General features: G+C 46.4%; 1 protein-coding gene across 1 annotated transcript in view; it reads right to left on the reverse strand.

The window, feature by feature from the left end:
- csmd2 (CUB and Sushi multiple domains 2) overlaps window positions 1–21,281 on the reverse strand; it is a gene marked incomplete at its 5' end in the record, with an annotated part of 597,374 nt that overhangs the window by 219,607 nt on the left and 356,486 nt on the right. Inside the window, one exon of the mRNA XM_090227432.1 lies at window positions 16,057–16,266. Within this exon, the coding sequence (XP_090083558.1) occupies window positions 16,057–16,266 (210 nt within the window). The remainder of the gene's footprint in view (window positions 1–16,056; window positions 16,267–21,281) is intronic.

Here is a 21,281-nt window from a genome sequence, read left to right on the forward strand (position 1 = left end):
GCGTAGCGACATGAGTCATTATCTACCCAGTCAATAAATTGTTTGTCATCCCTTTTCCTTCCTCTCTGTGTTAACAAATGTTTGCATCTAAACTACTGGCAATGTTACCAGGACAACGTTCAGTAGACTACTGACAATGTTACCAGGACAACGTTCAGTAGACTACTGGCAATGTTCCCAGGACAACGTTCAGTAGACTACTGGCAATGTTACCAGGACAACGTTCAGTAGACTACTGGCAATGTTACCAGGACAACGTTCAGTAGACTACTGGCAATGTTACCAGGACAACGTTCAGTAGACTACTGGCAATGTTACCAGGACAACGTTCAGTAGACTACTGGCAATGTTACCAGGACAACGTTCAGTAGACTACTGGCAATGTTACCAGGACAACGTTCAGTAGACTACTGGCAATGTTACCAGGACAACATTCAGTAGACTACTGGCAATGTTACCAGGACAACTTTCAGTAGACTACTGGCAATGTTACCAGGACAACGTTCAGTAGACTACTGGCAATGTTACCAGGACAACATTCATTAGACTACTGGTAATGTTACCAGGACAACATTCATTAGACTACTGGTAATGTTACCAGGACAACATTCATTAGACTACTGGTATTGTTACCAGGGCAACGTTCAGTAGGCTACTGGTAATGTTACCATGGCTACATTCAGTAGGCTACTGGTTGAAAATCTTTCTCGAACGTTGCAGATTGATGTTCCATGAATAGAGCCAACGTTATTCCTTATTCAACATGTCAGAGAGGCATGTTTCTTCTACGTACATTATTATATATGAACGTACCATAATGTTGTCTCCTGCTGAACGTGTCCCAGGTTGTTAGATATACATTATTATATATGAACGTACCATAATGTTGTCTCCTGCTGAAGGTGTCCCAGGTTGTTAGATAGACATTATTATATATGAACGTACCATAATGTTGTCTCCTGCTGAACGTGTCCCAGGTTGTTAGATATACATTATTATATATGAACGTACCATAATGTTGTCTCCTGCTGAAGGTGTCCCAGGTTGTTAGATAGACATTATTATATATGAACGTGTCCCAGGTTGTTAGATAGACATTATTATATATGAACGTACCATAATGTTGTCTCCTGCTGAAGGTGTCCCAGGTTGTTAGATATACATTATTATATATGAACGTACCATAATGTTGTCTCCTGCTGAACGTGTCCCAGGTTGTTAGATACACATTATTATATATGAACGTGTCCCAGGTTGTTAGATATACATTATTATATATGAACGTACCATAATGTTGTCTCCTGCTGAAGGTGTCCCAGGTTGTTAGATACACATTATTATATATGAACGTGTCCCAGGTTGTTAGATAGACATTATTATATATGAACGTACCATAATGTTGTCTCCTGCTGAAGGTGTCCCAGGTTGTTAGATATACATTATTATATATGAACGTGTCCCAGGTTGTTAGATATACATTATTATACATGAACGTACCATAATGTTGTCTACTGCTGAAGGTGTCCCAGGTTGTTAGATATACATTCGGAAAGTATTCTGACCTTTTGACCTTTCTCCTCATTTTGTTATGTTACAGACTTATTCTAAAATGGATTAAATACTTTTTTCACCCCTCATCAATCTACACTCAATACCCCATAATGACATCACAATACCCCATAATGCCACCATAATACACCATAATGACATCACAATACCCCATAATGACAACACAATACCCCATAATGACATCACAATACCCCATAATGACACCACAATACCCCATAATGACACCACAATACCCCATAATGACATCACAATACTCCATAATGACATCACAATACCCCATAATGACAAAGCAAAAAAAAAACATTTTTGAGGAAATGTTGCTAATTTATTACAAATAGAAACAGAAATATGACATTTACGTAAGTACTCAGACCCTTTACTCAGTACTTTGTTGAAGCACCGTTGGCAGCATTTACAGCCTCGAGTCTTCTTGGGTATGTAAGAGTATGTTGAAGATAAATACACAATGCAGAGTTTGAGAGATTGAGAGGTTGAGAGGATGAGAGGATGAGAGGATGAGAGGTTGAGAGGATGAGAGATTGAGAGGATGAGAGATTGAGAGGATGAGAGATTGAGAGGATGAGAGGATGAGAGGATGAGAGGTTGATAGGTTGAGAGTTTGAGAGTTTGTGAGGATGAGAGGTTGATAGGTTGAGAGTTTGAGAGATTGAGAGGATGAGAGGTTGAGAGTTTGAGAGTTTGAGAGTTTGTGAGGATGAGAGGTTGATAGGTTGAGAGTTTGAGAGTTTGTGAGAATGAGAGGATGAGAGGACTGAAAACTAGAGTACTAATGGTCAATAGGGAATTGTAAATAGGAGTTGGGTTTCAGTTCAACATCTGTTTAGAATCTGTGGAATGTCACTCCTGAACTCAGAGCTACGTGTGCTACGTTCTTTACATCGAGTCTGGAGCAGGATACTTGTTATTTGGCCATTGGCCAAGCTGTACTGCAAGGACTTCTGATTGGTCAACCCCAGGCTAGGGTGGGGGGTTATACCTGGCATCCTGTTCCTTTGTTCAGTGAAGAAAAGCTGAGGAGAGGGGAGACTGAACATCTGAATATCTACCTCCCAGCATAACATCTTGATTTGTCCTTCCCAAATAAACCTATTTTTCTGCCCCTGATTTGCTTTGGAGTTTGTGTTGTTGAAGAATGACATAGATTTCTAACAGGTTTGAAGCTACACAGGTGTATTTGGGGAGGTCGATGGGAAGTGTCGCTGCACAGCTATTTTCAGGACTCTCCAGAGATGTACAATCGGGTTCAAGTCCAGGCTCTGGCGCGGCCACTCAAGGGCATTCAGAGACTTCTCCCGAAGCCACTCCTGCGTTCTCTTGGCTGTCTGCTTATGGTCGTTGTCCTGCTGGAAGGTGAAGCTTTGCCCCAGTCTGATGCAAACATTTCTAAAAGCCTGTTTTTGCTTTGTCATTACGGGGTATTGTGATGTCATTATGGGGTACTGTGATGTCATTATGGGGTACTGTGTGTAAATTATTGAGGATTTGTATTCATCCATTTGAGAATAAGGCTTTAACGTAACAAAATGTGGAAAAATTCAAGGGGTCTGAATACTTTCCGGAAAGCACTGTAGCTAGCTAATGTAGTAACATGATTGAACAAAGTATAGCCTAAATGGTCAAACAGTCCGGTCCACAAGTTGCCTTTAAGAACAGCCCCATATATGCTTTCTAAATGTAAAATTCACCTGCACAATGTGTTTGGCTATAAACGGAGGCGGAGCCAGAGTGTGTTTGGCTATAAACGGAGGCGGAGCCACAGTGTGTTTGGCTATAAACCAAGGCGGAGCCATAATGTGTTTGGCTATAAACGGATGCGGAGCCACAATGTGTTTGGCTATAAATGGAGGCGACCTCAAAGAGGAGAGGAGGACACTCATCAACCTCACAGAGGAGAGTAGGACACTCATCGATCTCACAGAGGAGAGGAGGACACTCATCGACCTCACACAGGAGGACACTCAATGACATCACAGAGGAGAGGAGGACACTCATCGACCTCACAGAGGAGAGGAGGACACTCATCGAACTCACAGAGGAGAGGAGGACACTCATCGACCTCAAAGAGGAGAGGAGGACACTCATCGAACTCACAGAGGAGAGGAGGACACTCATCGACCTCACACAGGAGGACACTCATCGACCTCACACAGGAGGACACTCAATGACCTCACAGAGGAGAGGAGGACACTCTCATCCACCTCACAGAGGAGAGGAGGACACTCATCGACCTCACAGAGGAGAGGAGGACACTCACCGACCTCACAGAGGAGAGGAGGACACTCTCATTCACCTCACAGAGGAGAGGAGGACACTCATCGACCTCACAGAGGAGAGGAGGACACTCATCGACCTCACAGAGGTGAGGAGGACACTCTCATTGACCTCACAGAGGAGAGGAGGACACTCTCATCGACCTCACAGAGGAGGAGAGGAGGACACTCTCATCGAACTCACAGAGGAGAGGAGGACACTCTCATCGACCTCACAGAGGAGAGGAGGACACTCATCGACCTCACAGAGGAGAGGAGGACACTCATCGACCTCACAGAGGAGAGGAGGACACTCATCAACCTCACAGAGGAGAGGAGGACACTCTCATCGACCTCACGGAGGAGAGGAGGACACTCTCATCGACCTCACAGAGGAAAGGAGGACACTCTTATCGACCTCACAGAGGAGAGGAGGACACTCTCATCGACCTCACAGAGGAGAGGAGGACACTCTCATCGACCTGCCAGAGGAGAGGAGGACACTCTCATCGACCTCACAGAGGAGGACACTCATCGACCTCACAGAGGAGAGGAGGACACTCTCATCGACCTCACAGAGGAGGACACTCATCGACCTCACAGAGGAGAGGAGGACTCTCATCGACCTCACAGAGGAGAGGAGGACACTCATCGAACTCACAGAGGAGGACACTCAATGACCTCACAGAGGAGAGGAGGACACTCTCATCCACCTCACAGAGGAGAGGAGGACACTCACCGACCTCACAGAGGAGAGGAGGACACTCACCGACCTCACAGAGGAGAGGAGGACACTCTCATCGACTTCACAGAGGAGAGGAGGACACTCATCGACCTCACAGAGGAGAGGAGGACACTCATCGACCTCACAGAGGAGAGGAGGACACTCATCGACCTCACAGAGGTGAGGAGGACACTCTCATCGACCTCACAGAGGAGAGGAGGACACTCTCATCGACCTCACAGAGGAGACGAGGACTCTCATCGACCTCACAGAGGAGGACACTCATCGACCTCACAGAGGAGAGGAGGACTCTCATTGACCTCACAGAGGAGAGGAGGACACTCATCGATCTCACAGAGGAGAGGAGGACACTCATCGACCTCACACAGGAGGACACTCAATGACATCACAGAGGAGAGGAGGACACTCATCGACCTCACAGAGGAGAGGAGGACACTCATCGAACTCACAGAGGAGAGGAGGACACTCATCAACCTCAAAGAGGAGAGGAGGACACTCATCGAACTCACAGAGGAGAGGAGGACACTCATCGACCTCACACAGGAGGACACTCATCGACCTCACACAGGAGGACACTCAATGACCTCACAGAGGAGAGGAGGACACTCTCATCGACCTCACAGAGGAGAGGAGGACACTCATCGACCTCACACAGGAGGACACTCATCAACCTCACACAGGAGGACACTCAATGACCTCACAGAGGAGAGGAAGACACTCCTATCCACCTCACAGAGGAGAGGAGGACACTCATCGACCTCACAGAGGAGAGGAGGACACTCACCGACCTCACATAGGAGAGGAGGACACTCTCATCCACCTCACAGAGGAGAGGAGGACACTCATCGACCTCACAGAGGAGAGGAGGACACTCACCGACCTCACAGAGGAGAGGAGGACACTCTCATCGACTTCACAGAGGAGAGGAGGACACTCATCGACCTCACAGAGGAGAGGAGGACACTCATCGACCTCACAGAGGAGAGGAGGACACTCATCGACCTCACAGAGGTGAGGAGGACACTCTCATCGACCTCACAGAGGAGAGGAGGACACTCATCGACCTCACAGAGGAGACGAGGACTCTCATCGACCTCACAGAGGAGGACACTCATCGACCTCACAGAGGAGAGGAGGACTCTCATCGACCTCACAGAGGAGAGGAGGACACTCATCGATCTCACAGAGGAGAGGAGGACACTCATCGACCTCACACAGGAGGACGCTCAATGACATCACAGAGGAGAGGAGGACACTCATCGACCTCACAGAGGAGAGGAGCTCACTCATCGAACTCACAGAGGAGAGGAGGACACTCATCAACCTCAAAGAGGAGAGGAGGACACTCATCGAACTCACAGAGGAGAGGAGGACACTCATCGACCTCACACAGGAGGACACTCATCGACCTCACACAGGAGGACACTCAATGACCTCACAGAGGAGAGGAGGACACTCTCATCGACCTCACAGAGGAGAGGAGGACACTCATCGACCTCACAGAGGAGAGGAGGACACTCATCGACCTCACAGAGGAGAGGAGGACACTCATCAACCTCACAGAGGAGATGAGGACACTCTCATCGACCTCACGGAGGAGAGGAGGACACTCTCATCGACCTCACAGAGGAAAGGAGGACACTCTTATCGACCTCACAGAGGAGAGGAGGACACTCTCATCGACCTGCCACAGGAGAGGAGGACACTCTCATCGACCTCACAGAGGAGGACACTCATCGATCTCACAGAGGAGAGGAGGACACTCTCATCGACCTCACAGAGGAGGACACTCATCGACCTCACAGAGGAGAGGAGGACTCTCATCGACCTCACAGAGGAGAGGAGGACACTCATCGAACTCACAGAGGAGGACACTCAATGACCTCACAGAGGAGAGGAGGACACTCTCATCCACCTCACAGAGGAGAGGAGGACACTCACCGACCTCACAGAGGAGAGGAGGACACTCACCGACCTCACAGAGGAGAGGAGGACACTCTCATCGACTTCACAGAGGAGAGGAGGACACTCATTGACCTCACAGAGGAGGACACTCATCGACCTCACAGAGGAGAGGAGGACACTCATCGACCTCACAGAGGTGAGGAGGACACTCTCATCGACCTCACAGAGGAGAGGAGGACACTCTCATCGACCTCACAGAGGAGAGGAGGACTCTCATCGACCTCACAGAGGAGGACACTCATCGACCTCACAGAGGAGAGGAGGACTCTCATCGACCTCACAGAGGAGAGGAGGACTCTCATCGACCTCACAGAGGAGAGGAGGACACTCATCGAACTCACAGAGGAGAGGAGGACACTCATCGACCTCACACAGGAGGACACTCATCAACCTCACACAGGAGGACACTCAATGACCTCACAGAGGAGAGGAAGACACTCCCATCCACCTCACAGAGGAGAGGAGGACACTCATCGACCTCACAGAGGAGAGGAGGACACTCACCGACCTCACATAGGAGAGGAGGACACTCTCATCCACCTCACAGAGGAGAGGAGGACACTCATCGACCTCACAGAGGAGAGGAGGACACTCATCGACCTCACAGAGGAGAGGAGGACACTCATCGACCTCACAGAGGTGAGGAGGACACTCTCATTGACCTCACAGAGGAGAGGAGGACACTCTCATCGACCTCACAGAGGAGGAGAGGAGGACACTCTCATCGAACTCACAGAGGAGAGGAGGACACTCTCATCGACCTCACAGAGGAGAGGAGGACTCTCATCGACCTCACAGAGGAGGACACTCATCGACCTCACAGAGGAGAGGAGGACTCTCATCGACCTCACAGAGGAGAGGAGGACACTCATCGAACTCACAGAGGAGAGGAGGACACTCATCGACCTCACACAGGAGGACACTCATCAACCTCACACAGGAGGACACTCAATGACCTCACAGAGGAGAGGAAGACACTCTCATCCACCTCACAGAGGAGAGGAGGACACTCATCGACCTCACAGAGGAGAGGAGGACACTCACCGACCTCACATAGGAGAGGAGGACACTCTCATCCACCTCACAGAGGAGAGGAGGACACTCATCGACCTCACAGAGGAGAGGAGGACACTCATCGACCTCACAGAGGTGAGGAGGACACTCTCATTGACCTCACAGAGGAGAGGAGGACACTCTCATCGACCTCACAGAGGAGGAGAGGAGGACACTCTCATCGAACTCACAGAGGAGAGGAGGACACTCTCATCGACCTCACAGAGGAGAGGAGGACACTCATCGACCTCACAGAGGAGAGGAGGACACTCATCGACCTCACAGAGGAGAGGAGGACACTCATCAACCTCACAGAGGAGAGGAGGACACTCTCATCGACCTCACAGAGGAGAGGAGGACACTCTCATCCACCTCACAGAGGAAAGGAGGACACTCTTATCGACCTCACAGAGGAGAGGAGGACACTCTCATCGACCTGCCAGAGGAGAGGAGGACACTCTCATCGACCTCACAGAGGAGGACACTCATCGACCTCACAGAGGAGAGGAGGACACTCTCATCGACCTCACAGAGGAGGACACACATCGACCTCACAGAGGAGAGGAGGACTCTCATCGACCTCACAGAGGAGAGGAGGACACTCATCGAACTCACAGAGGAGGACACTCAATGACCTCACAGAGGAGAGGAGGACACTCTCATCCACCTCACAGAGGAGAGGAGGACACTCACCGACCTCACAGAGGAGAGGAGGACACTCACCGACCTCACAGAGGAGAGGAGGACACTCTCATCGACTTCACAGAGGAGAGGAGGACACTCATCGACCTCACAGAGGAGAGGAGGACACTCATCGACCTCACAGAGGAGAGGAGGACACTCATCGACCTCACAGAGGAGAGGAGGACACTCATCGACCTCACAGAGGTGAGGAGGATACTCATCGACCTCACAGAGGAGAGGAGGACACTCTCATCGACCTCACAGAGGAGAGGAGGACTCTCATCGACCTCACAGAGGAGGACACTCATCGACCTCACAGATGAGAGGAGGACTCTCATCGACCTCACAGAGGAGAGGAGGACACTCATCGAACTCACAGAGGAGAGGAGGACACTCATCGACCTCACACAGGAGGACACTCATCAACCTCACACAGGAGGACACTCAATGACCTCACAGAGGAGAGGAAGACACTCTCATCCACCTCACAGAGGAGAGGAGGACACTCATCGACCTCACAGAGGAGAGGAGGACACTCACCGACCTCACAGAGGAGAGGAGGACACTCTCATCGACTTCACAGAGGAGAGGAGGACACTCATCGACCTCACAGAGGAGAGGACACTCATCGACCTCACAGAGGAGAGGAGGACACTCATCGACCTCACAGAGGAGAGGAGGACACTCATCGACCTCACAGAGGTGAGGAGGACACTCTCATCGACCTCACAGAGGAGAGGAGGACACTCTCATCGACCTCACAGAGGAGGAGAGGAGGACACTCTCATCGAACTCACAGAGGAGAGGAGGACACTCTCATCGACCTCACAGAGGAGAGGAGGACACTCATCGACCTCACAGAGGAGAGGAGGACACTCATCAACCTCACAGAGGAGAGGAGGACACTCATAAACCTCACAGAGGAGAGGAGGACACTCTCATCGACCTCACAGAGGAGAGGAGGACACTCTCATCCACCTCACAGAGGAGAGGAGGACACTCTTATCGACCTCACAGAGGAGAGGAGGACACTCTCATCGACCTACGAGAGGAGAGGAGGACACTCTCATCCACCTCACAGAGGAGAGGAGGACACTCATCCACCTCACAGAGGAGAGGAGGACACTCTCATCCACCTCACAGAGGAGAGGAGGACACTCATCCACCTCACAGAGGAGAGGAGGACACTCATCCACCTCACAGAGGAGAGGAGGACACTCTCATCGACCTACCAGAGGAGAGGAGGACACTCTCATCGACCTCACAGAGGAGAGGAGGACTCTCATCGACCTCACAGAGGAGGACACTCATCGACCTCACAGAGGAGAGGAGGACTCTCATCGACCTCACAGAGGAGGACACTCATCGACCTCACAGAGGAGAGGAGGACGGTGGAATCGAGGAAAGGCTTTCACCCAATTGAGATGTTTCCTCCGTCTCTCACTTTATTTTGGGAGAAAGAAAAATATAAAAACATCATTCTGTAGTTTTATCAGAGCTATGAGCAAATTATTCCCAGATCATTTCTCGATGGAAACAAAAGAGGGAGAGAGAGAGAGGAAGAAAGAGAAACAGAGTGAGAGAGAGAGTGAGAGAGAGAGAAAGTGCGCGAGAGAGAGAGCGCGAGAGAGTGAGAGAGAGAGAGAGAATGAGAGAGAGAGAGAGAGAGAAAGAGAGAGAATGAGAGAGAGAGAGAGAGAGAGACAGAGAGAGAGACAGGGAGAGAGAGAGACAGAGAGAGAGAGAGCGCGAGAGAGAGAGAGAGAGAGAGAATGAGCGAGAGAGAGAGAGAGAGAGAGAATGAGAGAGAGAGAGAGAGAGAGAATGAGAGGGAGAGAGAGAGACAGAGAGAGAGAGCGAGAGAGAGAGAGAGAGAGAGAGAGAGGAGTAGTCATTGAGCCTTGAAGGCCCTGGATATAAAGATGACTAAAGAAATGGATTTCTCTGGATCAGAGCCTCCTTTGTGAGAGATAAGTCATGCAAGCGTTGCAAAAGGGGGCATTTCCAAATATAATGCTTGGTTTATATGGTAATGTAACATAATTATGGAAATGCCAGATAGTAGATTTCAATTTGCCGCTCGTTCACTGAATCACAATATAAAGTTGAGCACCTTTGTGCCGTGACTTTGTAGATTAAGGTTGGGTTTTTCCCTTTCTGTTTTCCTGGGTTGGGAGGTGGGAGGTATAAACAGGAGGGGGAGGTTTCTGTTTTCCTGGGTTGGGAGGTGGGAGGTATAAACAGGAGGGGGAGGTTTCTGTTTTCCTGGGTTGGGAGGTGGGAGGTATAAACAGGAGGGGGAGGTTTCTGTTTTCCTGGGTTGGGAGGTGGGAGGTATAAACAGGAGGGGGAGGTTTCTGTTTTCCTGGGTTGGGAGGTGGGAGGTATAAACAGGAGGGGGAGGTTTCTGTTTTCCTGGGTTGGGAGGTGGGAGGTATAAACAGGAGGGGGAGGTTTCTGTTTTCTGGGATTGGGAGGTGGGAGGTATAAACAGGAGGGGGAGGTTTCTGTTTTCTGGGGTTGGGAGGTGGGAGGTATAGACAGGAGGGGGAGTTTTCTGTTTTCTGGGGTTGGGAGGTGGGAGGTATAAACAGGAGGGGGAGGTTTCTGTTTTCTGGGGTTGGGAGGTGGGAGGTATAAAAAGGAGGGGGAGGTTTCTGTTTTCTGGGGTTGGGAGGTGGGAGGTATAGAGGAGGGGGAGATTATTGTATGAATACAGACAACCTTTATGACGCTGACAGAGGGAGGGAGAACTCATAGTTTAAATACAGGTTTATACCCGGGGCAGTTTTACAGAGTCTTGGGGCTTATTAGCTTGATATAACTTGGTTCATGAGATATCTATGAGTAAGATATAGGTTTTACATCCAAGATCAGTCAACAGTGAAATGCTACCGATGTTATGTAAGTTTCATCAAAAGAACAAATCCTAAACTTATCATTTTGCATTTATCCTGTAATAACCTCGACATCATTGTGAAAATATAAATTAATACAAATATATCTAGGGGTATAACTGAATGAGTCCGACAGTGAGAGAGAGATGTTCACAACGTGATCAAAAGCATGTGGACACCTGCTGATCGAATATCAAAACTCTAAAATCATAGGCATTAATATGGAGTTGGTCCCTCCTTTGCTGCTATGACAGCCTCCACTCTTCCGGGAAGGCTTTCCTCTAGATGTTGAAACATTACTGAGGGGACTTGCTTCAATTCAGCCGCAAGGGCATTAGTGTGGTGGAAGAGTGATTTTGAGCGATTGTGTTGAGCAAAGGTGTTCAATGGGGTTGAGGTCAGGGCTCTGTGCAGGCCAGTCAAGTTCTTCCACACCTATCTCGACAAACCATTTCTGTATGGACCTCGCTTTGTGCACGGTGGCATTGTCATGCTGAAACAGGAAATGGCCTTCCCTGAATTGTTGTCACAAATTCGGAAGCATAGAATTGAATGTTGTTGTATGCTGTACCAGTAATATTTCCCTTCACTGGAACAAAGGAGCCTGAACCATGAAAAACAGCCCCAGACCATTATTCCTCCTCCACCAAACTTTACAGTTGGCACTATGCATTTGGGCAGGTAGCGTTCTCCTGGCAGCCGTCAAACCCATCTGGTTTGGAGGATGGACTGCAAAATGGTGATGCGTGATTCATCACTCCAGAGAACGCGTTTCCACTGCTCCAGTGTCCAATGGTGGAGAGCTTTACACCACTCCAGCCAACGCTTGGCATTGCACATGGTGATCTTAGGCTTGTGTATGGCTGCTCGCCCATGGAAACCTATTTCATCAAGCTCCCGACGAACAGTTATTGGATAGTGAGTGTTGCAACCAAGGACAGATCATTTCTACACGCTAGGCGCTTCAGAACTCAGCGGTCCTGTTCTGTGAGCTTGTGTGGCTGAGCCTTTGTCGCTCCTAGACGTTTCCACTTTACAATAAAAACATTTACTGTTGACCACAGCTGCTCTAGCAGGGCAGAACATTGATGAACTGACTTGTTGGAAAGGTGACATCCTATGACAGTGTCAGTTTGAATGTCACTGAGCTCGTCAGTAAGGCTATTCTACTGCCAATGTTTGTCTATGGAGATTGCATGGTGGTGTGTTGGAGTTCATACACCTGTCAGCAACGGATGAGGCTGAAATTGCCAAATCCACTAATTTGAAGAGGTGTCCACATACTTTTGATCTATAGTATACTTTGTATTCTCAAAGAGATAGTTCACTTGAAAACTGAAGTTTATCAGACGTTTTTAGGCTAATGATTTAGCAAGAAGTCATCTATCGTGATTAGGGTTGCATAGGGTCGGAAACTTTCCGCCAAATTTCCAGAATTCTTCCGGAAAGATTCCATGAAAAGTAAAGCCCTGGAATTTGGGGAATTTTGCTCATATTCAAAAGTGAACTTTTTTTTGTGGTATACACAAGGCTATTCTAGGTCTTGTGGCAAATTTTGGCTAAACTATCCCCAATTCAATGGATTTGCAACCCTCTGCATGCACAGTGCATTCTTCCATCACATGTACAGCTGATTCTCAAGATCTTGCACACTACTGAGATGCTATTGAGCCCACACTACTACACTGTCTGAGCCAAGGACTTGCTTTCTGGTAAGTTTTGATTACAATACTGGGTGGGGTGAATATATTTTATATTAGATTATTTTTTGTTAATGAACTAGTAAATAGTAGCATACAGCAAAGTGTGTTTAAATCATTTCTAACTTGTTAACAATTTTTGCTAAGTTGTTTTTGCTACCATGTGGGTTTTAGCTTGCTTGAGCCTGCTAACGGAGGAGTGTTAATTCACTTGCTTCCATACATGTTTCATTTAAAAACATGTATCTTACAAAGGAGTTGTTTAATCAAATTGCTTAACTATTTATCTGCACATGGAATTATTATTATTATTTATTTTTTTACTCATTTTTTTCTAATCTTTACAGGAAAATGGAAATGGAAACAGGAAATGCCATGGGCACTATCTGACGGATGGAGACATTTCACTGCAGCTAATGTAGAAGGAAAAGCGGTGTACATTTGCAAATACTGTGCCAAATCATATGTGAAGAATGCAACAAAGATGCAGAATCATCTGGCCAAGTGCATAAAGTTCCCTCAGCGCTCACAACAAGCAACCTCTGACAAAACTCCCTCTACTTCTATTCGAGATGAAAATGATGAATCAGACACCTTATCGATAGCAACAGCTCATAGTCCTACTGGAATTAGAAGTTTGTTTGACTCAATGGAAGAACGTAGTCAGAGAAATTCTGATAAATGTCTTGCTCGAGCTGTGTATGCAACTGGTTCACCTCTGATGCTCACAGGCAATGTGTATTGGAAGAGATTTCTGAAAGCTCTTCGCCCAGCGTACACCCCTCCAACCAGACATGCTTTATCTACTAATTTGCTGGATGCAGAGTTCAACAGAGTTCAAGTGAAGGTCAAGCAAATCATAGAGAAAGCAGACGGTATTGCAATCATCTCTGATGAGTGTTCGAATGTTCGTGGTCAATGAATAGTTAACTACATCATCTCCACACCTCAACCAGTATTCTACATGAGCACAGACACAAGAGACACCAGACACACCGGTCTCTACATTCCAGATGAGCTGAAGGCAGTCATCAATGACCTTGGACCACAGAAGATATTTGCACTGGTGACAGACAATACTGTGAACATGAAGGCTGCTTGGTCTAAAGTGGAGGAGTCCTACCCTCACATCACACCCAATGGCTGTGCTGCTCATGCATTGAATCTGCTCCTCAATGACATCATGGCACTGAAAACAATGGATACACTCTACAAGAGAGCCAATGGAAATTGATAGGTATGTGAAGGGTCATCAAGTTATAGCAGCAATCTACCTCACCATGCAAAGTGAGACGAATAACAGCTCCACATTGAAGCTGCCCAGCAACACCCGTTGGGGTGGTGTTGTCATCATGTTTGACAGTCTCCTGGAGTGGAAGGAGTCTCTCTAAGGAATGGCCATATCACAGTCTGCTGATAGCCCCATCAAGAGGATCCTCCTAGATGATGTATTTTGGGAGAAAGTGGTAAGCAGCCTGAAACTCCTGAAACCTATAGCAGTAGCCATTGCACAGATTGAGGGAGACAATGCCATCCTGTCTGATGTTCAGACTCTGCTTGCAGATGTAAGAGAAGAAATCCTTACTGCCCTGCCCACTTCGCTGTTGCTCCAAGCAGAGGAAACTGCAGTTCTGAAATACATCAAAAAGTGTGAAGACTTGTGCCTGAAGCCAATACACGCCACAGCGTACATGTTGGACAGCAAGTATGCTGGCAAGAGCATGCTGTTTGGTGCTGAGATCAACAAGGTCTATGGTGTCATCACTACCGTGTCTCGCCACCTTGGCCTGGATGAGGGCAAGGTTCTTGGCAGTCTGGCGAAGTACACTTCCAAGCAAGGGCTTTGGGATGGAGATGCAATATGGCAGTCATGCCAACATATCTCATCATCCACCTGGTGAAGGGACTTTGCGGATTTGAGGCTCATTCTCCTGTTTCCTCCATCATCCTCCAAATCCCACCAACATCAGCCGCCTCAGAGCGCAATTGGTCCTTTTTTGGGAACACACACACCAAAGCACGCAACAGGTTGACCAATACAAGGGTTGAAGAATTGGTGGCCACCCGGGAAAATGTGAAATGTGCTATCCTCAATCAGGTTGGAAAGTGACAGTGAAGATGAGGCCTCAGAGTCTGATGTACAAGAGGAAGACAACCTCGATGGATCATTGGGGATCATTCAATATTCCCTTTATTTTGTTGTTCACTGAAATCATCCCATTTGAGGAGTCAACTAATTTAAGTAAAGTTCCATTCGTAACTAAATATATATATATATTATTTATATTGGAAGGATTTAATAATTTGTAATAATGTCTACTTATGATAAGGTAAAGGTTTATGTTTCTGTCTTCATATGATATGATAAATACGGTATATCCAATGTAAAAGACATCTACATTTATATGGTATTAATATTTATATGCATATATTTCCGTTAATTCCCATATACACCCACTAATTCCCAAAGAAAGTTTCCACCTCTGAATATTCCCCAAAATGTGCAACCCTAGTCGTGATCCAGCTAGGATAGATGCCTGAATCCCAATCAAATGGGAAGTATACTGTGAAATTCAGAAAATTTAATGAAACGTGGAGAACAAAAACTTGGTTCATGCATCCAAAAGTTAGTGTAACCTCCAGTGTCTCTTACCCTGGTACTCAAACCTGAAGCCATGTCCTGAGCCTCTTACCCTGGTACTCAAACCTGACGCCATGTCCTGAGCCCCTTACCCTGGTACTCAAACCTGAAGCCATGTCCAGAGTCTCTTACCCTGGTACTCAAACCTGAAGCCATGTCCTGAGACTCTTACCCTGGTACTCAAACCTGAAGCCATGTCCTGAGTCTCTTACCCTGGTACTCAAACCTGAAGCCATGTCCTGAGACTTTTACCCTGGTACTCAAACCTGAAGCCATGTCCTGAGTCTCTTACCCTGGTACTCAAACCTGAAGCCATGTCCTGAGACTTTTACCCTGGTACTCAAACCTGAAGCCATGTCCTGAGTCTCTTACCCTGGTACTCAAACCTGAAGCCATGTCCTGAGCCCCTTACCCTGGTACTCAAACCTGAAGCCATGTCCTGAGCCTCTTACCCTGGTGCTCAAACCTGAAGCCATGTCCTGAGTCTCTTACCCTGGTACTCAAATCTGAAGCCATGTCCTGAGTCTCTTACCCTGGTATTCAAACCTGAAGCCTGGCTTGTTCTGGGAGTGGTCGCTATGGAAATACACTGTGGTCTCATGGGAGGTGGTGAGCAGGGAGGGCGGGACATCCTGTCCACTGAATCGACCAATCACAGTGCTGGTGTCCAGCGGGCCGTTCCTGATCTCCAGGAAATCATGGTTAGCCTCGGTGGAGAAGTTGAGGAACTGGACATGGGCTCCTGGGGGTGATGGAATACAAGATTAAGAGACAGTACCAAGAAATACAATCCACAGAGAGACAAACAACTTCTTGTAACACCTCACTGGACAAAAACTGGTTGAATCAACGTTGTTCCCATGTCATTTCAACAAAAACATATAGCAACGTGACGATGTTGAATCAATGTGGAAAACTGATTGGATTTGAAAAAAAAGTAAGACCATTGTTGTCTTGTTGTTAACCCAACGTCAACCTACGTTGTCTTGTTTTTACCCCAACGTCAAACTACGTTGTCTTGTTTTTAACCTACGTTGTCTTGTTTTTAACCTACGTTGTCCTGATTTTAACCTACGTTAACCTACGTTGTCTTGTTTTTACCCCAACGTCAACCTACGTTGTCTCGTTTTTACCCCAACGTCAACCTACGTTGTCTTGTTTTTAACCTACGTTGTCTTGATTTTAACCTACGTTAACCTACGTTGTCTTGTTTTTAACCTACGTTGTCTTGTTTTTAACCTACAATAACCTATGTTGTCTTGTTGTTAACCCAACGTTAACCTATGTTGTCTTGTTTTTAACCTACGATAACCTATGTTGTCTTGTTGTTAACCCAACGTTAACCTATGTTGTCTTGTTGTTAACCCAACGTTAACCTATGTTGTCTTGTCGTTAACCCAACGTTAACCTACATTGTCTTGTTTTTACCCCAATGTTAACCTGCGTAAATACAGTGACATGTAGCATTTATTTGTTTGATATCACGTTTGATTTCATGTCAACTCAATCAAATGTAAATGACGCTGAACTTCCGTCCGTGGGACAGGTGTTCCATCTATGTGGCTCCTGGGGTGTAGATCATACATTGAGATCAGAGATCATACATGGAGATCAGAGATCAAACATGGAGATCAGAGATCATACATGGAGATCAGAGATCATACATTGAGATCAGAGATCATACATTGAGATCAGAGATCATACATGGAGATCAGAGGTCATACATGGAGATCAGAGATCATACATGGAGATCAGAGATCATACATGGAGATCAGAGATCATACATGGAGATCAGAGATCATACATGGAGATCAGAGATCATTCACGGAGATCAGAGATCATACATGGAGATCAGAGGTCATACAAGGAGATCATACATGGAGATCAAAGATCATACATGGAGATCAGAGATCATACATGGAGATAAGATAATACATGGAGATCAGAGATCATACATGGAGATCAGAGATCATACATGTAATCCGTTACGTTACCAGCTAAATTATTAGAATCAGATTGCAGATCCTTTTGAAAAACTTGATGATTACTTCAAGGAATTCAAGGAATTAAATTCAGAATGGATTTTTGCAACAACAAAAAAACTATTTGACACTGATTTCTAAATGACATTCAAATCAGCATTGAAAAGAGGTTCGATTTTGTTCCACCTGAGTGAGTCTGACCACAAGTCAGAGACCACCATGATGACACATCAAAGGATGACCACAAGTCAGAGACCACCATGATGACACATCAAAGGATGACCACCAATCAGAGACCACCATGATGACGAATCAAAGGCTGACCACCAATCAGAGACCACTATGACGACAGAGACCATTATGATGACAGAGACCATTATGATGTCAGAGACCATTATGATGTCAGAGACCACTATGACGACAGAGCCCATTATGATGTCAGAGACCATTATGATGTCAGAGACCACTATGATGTCAGAGACCATTATGATGTCAGAGACCATTATGATGTCAGAGACCACTATGATGTCAGAGATCATTATGATGTCAGAGACCATTATGATGTCAGAGACCACTATGATGACACACCAAATGTGTTTGATGGATCGCGGGAAAAGAGCAGTAATAGGCTTTTGTAGGCTACAGTCCAAACTATGTCTTCTAATGGTGCGACTGCTGTCGGCATCCAAAGGTAATCCAATTTGAATAAACGCTGTGGTGTAGTCTACAGCGATACGGATATCACTTATTGTTAACATCTACAAAGGAACATTGGTGTAAATCACACTGCTGCTCTCTCATTTAGCTATTTGAACTTTTCAGATCGTGGTTGTTGTGGATGGCCGTTCAGACGTCTAAATGTGTTTTTGAACCCAAACTGATTTCAAGAAGTTTAAGCTGCTAATCAATCGTTGTTTTTGAAACCCGGTGGAGAGCCAGTGAAAAATGTGCTCTTGCAACAGCTGCATAGTGTGGATCCCAGCCTATAGAATAACAGCTGCATAGTGTGGATCCCAGCCTATAGAATAACAGCTACATAGTGTGGATCCCAGCCTATAGAATAACAGTGTGGATCCCAGCCTATAGAATAACAGCTGCATAGTGTGGATCCCAGCCTATAGAATAACAGCTACATAGTGTGGATCCCAGCATATAGAATAACAGCTGCACAGTGAGGATCCCAGCCTATAGAATAACAGCTACATAGTGTGGATCCCAGCCTATAGAATAACAGCTGCATAGTGTGGATCCCAGCCTATAGATTAACAGCTGCATAGTGTGGATCCCAGCCTATAGAACAACAGCTGCATAGTGTGGATCCCAGCCTATAGAATAACAGCTACATAGTGTGGATCCCAGCCTATAGAATAACAGCTACATAGTGTGGATCCCAGCCTATAGAATAACAGCTACACAGTGTGGATCCCAGCCTATAGAATAACACCTGCATAGTGTGGATCCCAGCCTATAGAATAACAGCTGTATAGTGCAGATCCCAGCCTATAGAATAACAGTGTGGATCCCAGCCTATAGAATAACAGCTGCATAGTGTGGATCCCAGCCTATAGAATAACAGCTGTATAGTGAGGATCCCAGCCTATAGAATAACAGTGTGGATCCCAGCCTATAGAATAACAGCTGTATAGTGTGGATCCCAGCCTATAGAATAACAGCTACATAGTGTGGATCCCAGCCTATAGAATAACAGCTGTACAGTGTGGATCCCAGCCTATAGAATAACAGCTGTATAGTGTGGATCCCAGCCTATAGAATAACAGCTGAATAGTGTGGATCCCAGCCTATAGAATAACAGCTGTATAGTGAGGATCCCAGCCTATAGAATAACAGCTGAATAGTGTGGATCCCAGCCTATAGAATAACAGCTGCATAGTGTGGATCCCAGCCTATAGAATAACAGCTGCATAGTGTGGATCCCAGCCTATAGAATAACAGCTACATAGTGGGGATCCCAGCCTATAGAACAACAGCTGTATAGTGAGGATCCCATCCTATAGAATAACAGCTGCATAGTGTGGATCCCAGCCTATAGAATAACAGCTGCATAGTGTGGATCCCAGCCTATAGAATAACAGCTACATAGTGTGGATCCCAGCCTATAGAATAACAGCTGTATAGTGTGGATCCCAGCCTATAGAATAATAGCTGCATAGTGTGGATCCCAGCCTATAGAATAACAGCTGTATAGTGTGGATCCCAGCCTATAGAATAACAGCTGTATAGTGAGGATCCCAGCCTATAGAATAACAGCTGTATAGTGTGGATCCCAGCCTATAGAATAACAGTGAGGATCCCAGCCTATAGAATAACAGTGTGGATCCCAGCCTATAGAATAACATCTGTATAGTGAGGATCCCAGCCTATAGAATAACAGTTGCATAGTGTGGATCCTAGCCTATAGAATAACAGCTGTATAGTGTGGATCCCAGCCTATAGAATAACAGCTGCATAGTGTGGATCCCAGCCTATAGAATAACAGCTGCATAGTGTGGATCCCAGCCTATAGAATAACAGTGTGGATCCCAGCCTATAGAATAACAGCTGCATAGTGTGGATCCCAGCCTATAGAATAACAGTGTGGATCCCAGCCTATAGAATAACAGCTGCATGTGTGGATCCCAGCCTATAGAATAACAGCTGTATAGTGTGGATCCCAGCCTATAGAATAACAGCTGCATACTGTGGATCCCAGCCTATGGAATAACAGCTGTATAGTGCGGATCCCAGCCTATAGAATAACAGCTACATAGTGTGGATCCCAGCCTATAGAATAACAGCTGTATAGTGTGGATCCCAGCCTATAGAATAACAGCTGTATAGTGTGGATCCCAGCCTATAGAATAACAGCTGAATAGTGTGGATCCCAGCCTATAGAATAACAGCTGTATAGTGAGGATCCCAGCCTATAGAATAACAGCTGAATAGTGTGGATCCCAGCCTATAGAATAACAGCTGCATAGTGTGGATCCCAGCCTATAGAATAACAGCTGCATAGTGTGGATCCCAGCCTATAGAATAACAGCTGCATAGTGTGTATCCCAGCCTATAGAACAACAGCTGTATAGTGAGGATCCCAGCCTATAGAATAACAGCTGCATAGTGTGGATCCCAGCCTATAGAATAACAGCTACATAGTGTGGATCCCAGCCTATAGAATAACAGTGTGGATCCCAGCCTATAGAATAACAGCTGTATAGTGTGGATCCCAGCCTATAGAATAACAGCTGCATAGTGTGGATCCCAGCCTATAGAATAACAGCTACATAGTGTGGATCCCAGCCTATAGAATAACAGTGTGGATCCCAACCTATAGAATAACAGCTGTACAGTGTGGATCCCAGCCTATAGAATAACAGCTGTATAGTGTGGATCCCAGCCTATAGAATAACAGCTGTATAGTGTGGATCCCAGCCTATAGAATAACAGCTGTATAGTGAGGATCCCAGCCTATAGAATAACAGCTGCATAGTGTGGATCCCAGCCTATAGAATAACAACTGTATAGTGTGGATCCCAGCCCATAGAATAACAGCTACATAGTGTGGATCCCAGCCTATAGAATAACAGTGAGGATCCCAGCCTATAGAATAACAGTGTGGATCCCAGCCTATAGAATAACATCTGTATAGTGAGGATCCCAGCCTATAGAATAACAGCTGCATAGTGTGGATCCCAGCCTATAGAATAACAGCCACATAGTGTGGATCCCAGCCTATAGAATAACAGTGTGGATCCCAGCCTATAGAATAACAGCTGTA

Source organism: Oncorhynchus mykiss, chromosome 30, assembly GCF_057628025.1.
Source record: "Oncorhynchus mykiss isolate SJ-2025 chromosome 30, ASM5762802v1, whole genome shotgun sequence".
In the NCBI taxonomy this organism is placed as follows: domain Eukaryota; kingdom Metazoa; phylum Chordata; class Actinopteri; order Salmoniformes; family Salmonidae; genus Oncorhynchus; species Oncorhynchus mykiss.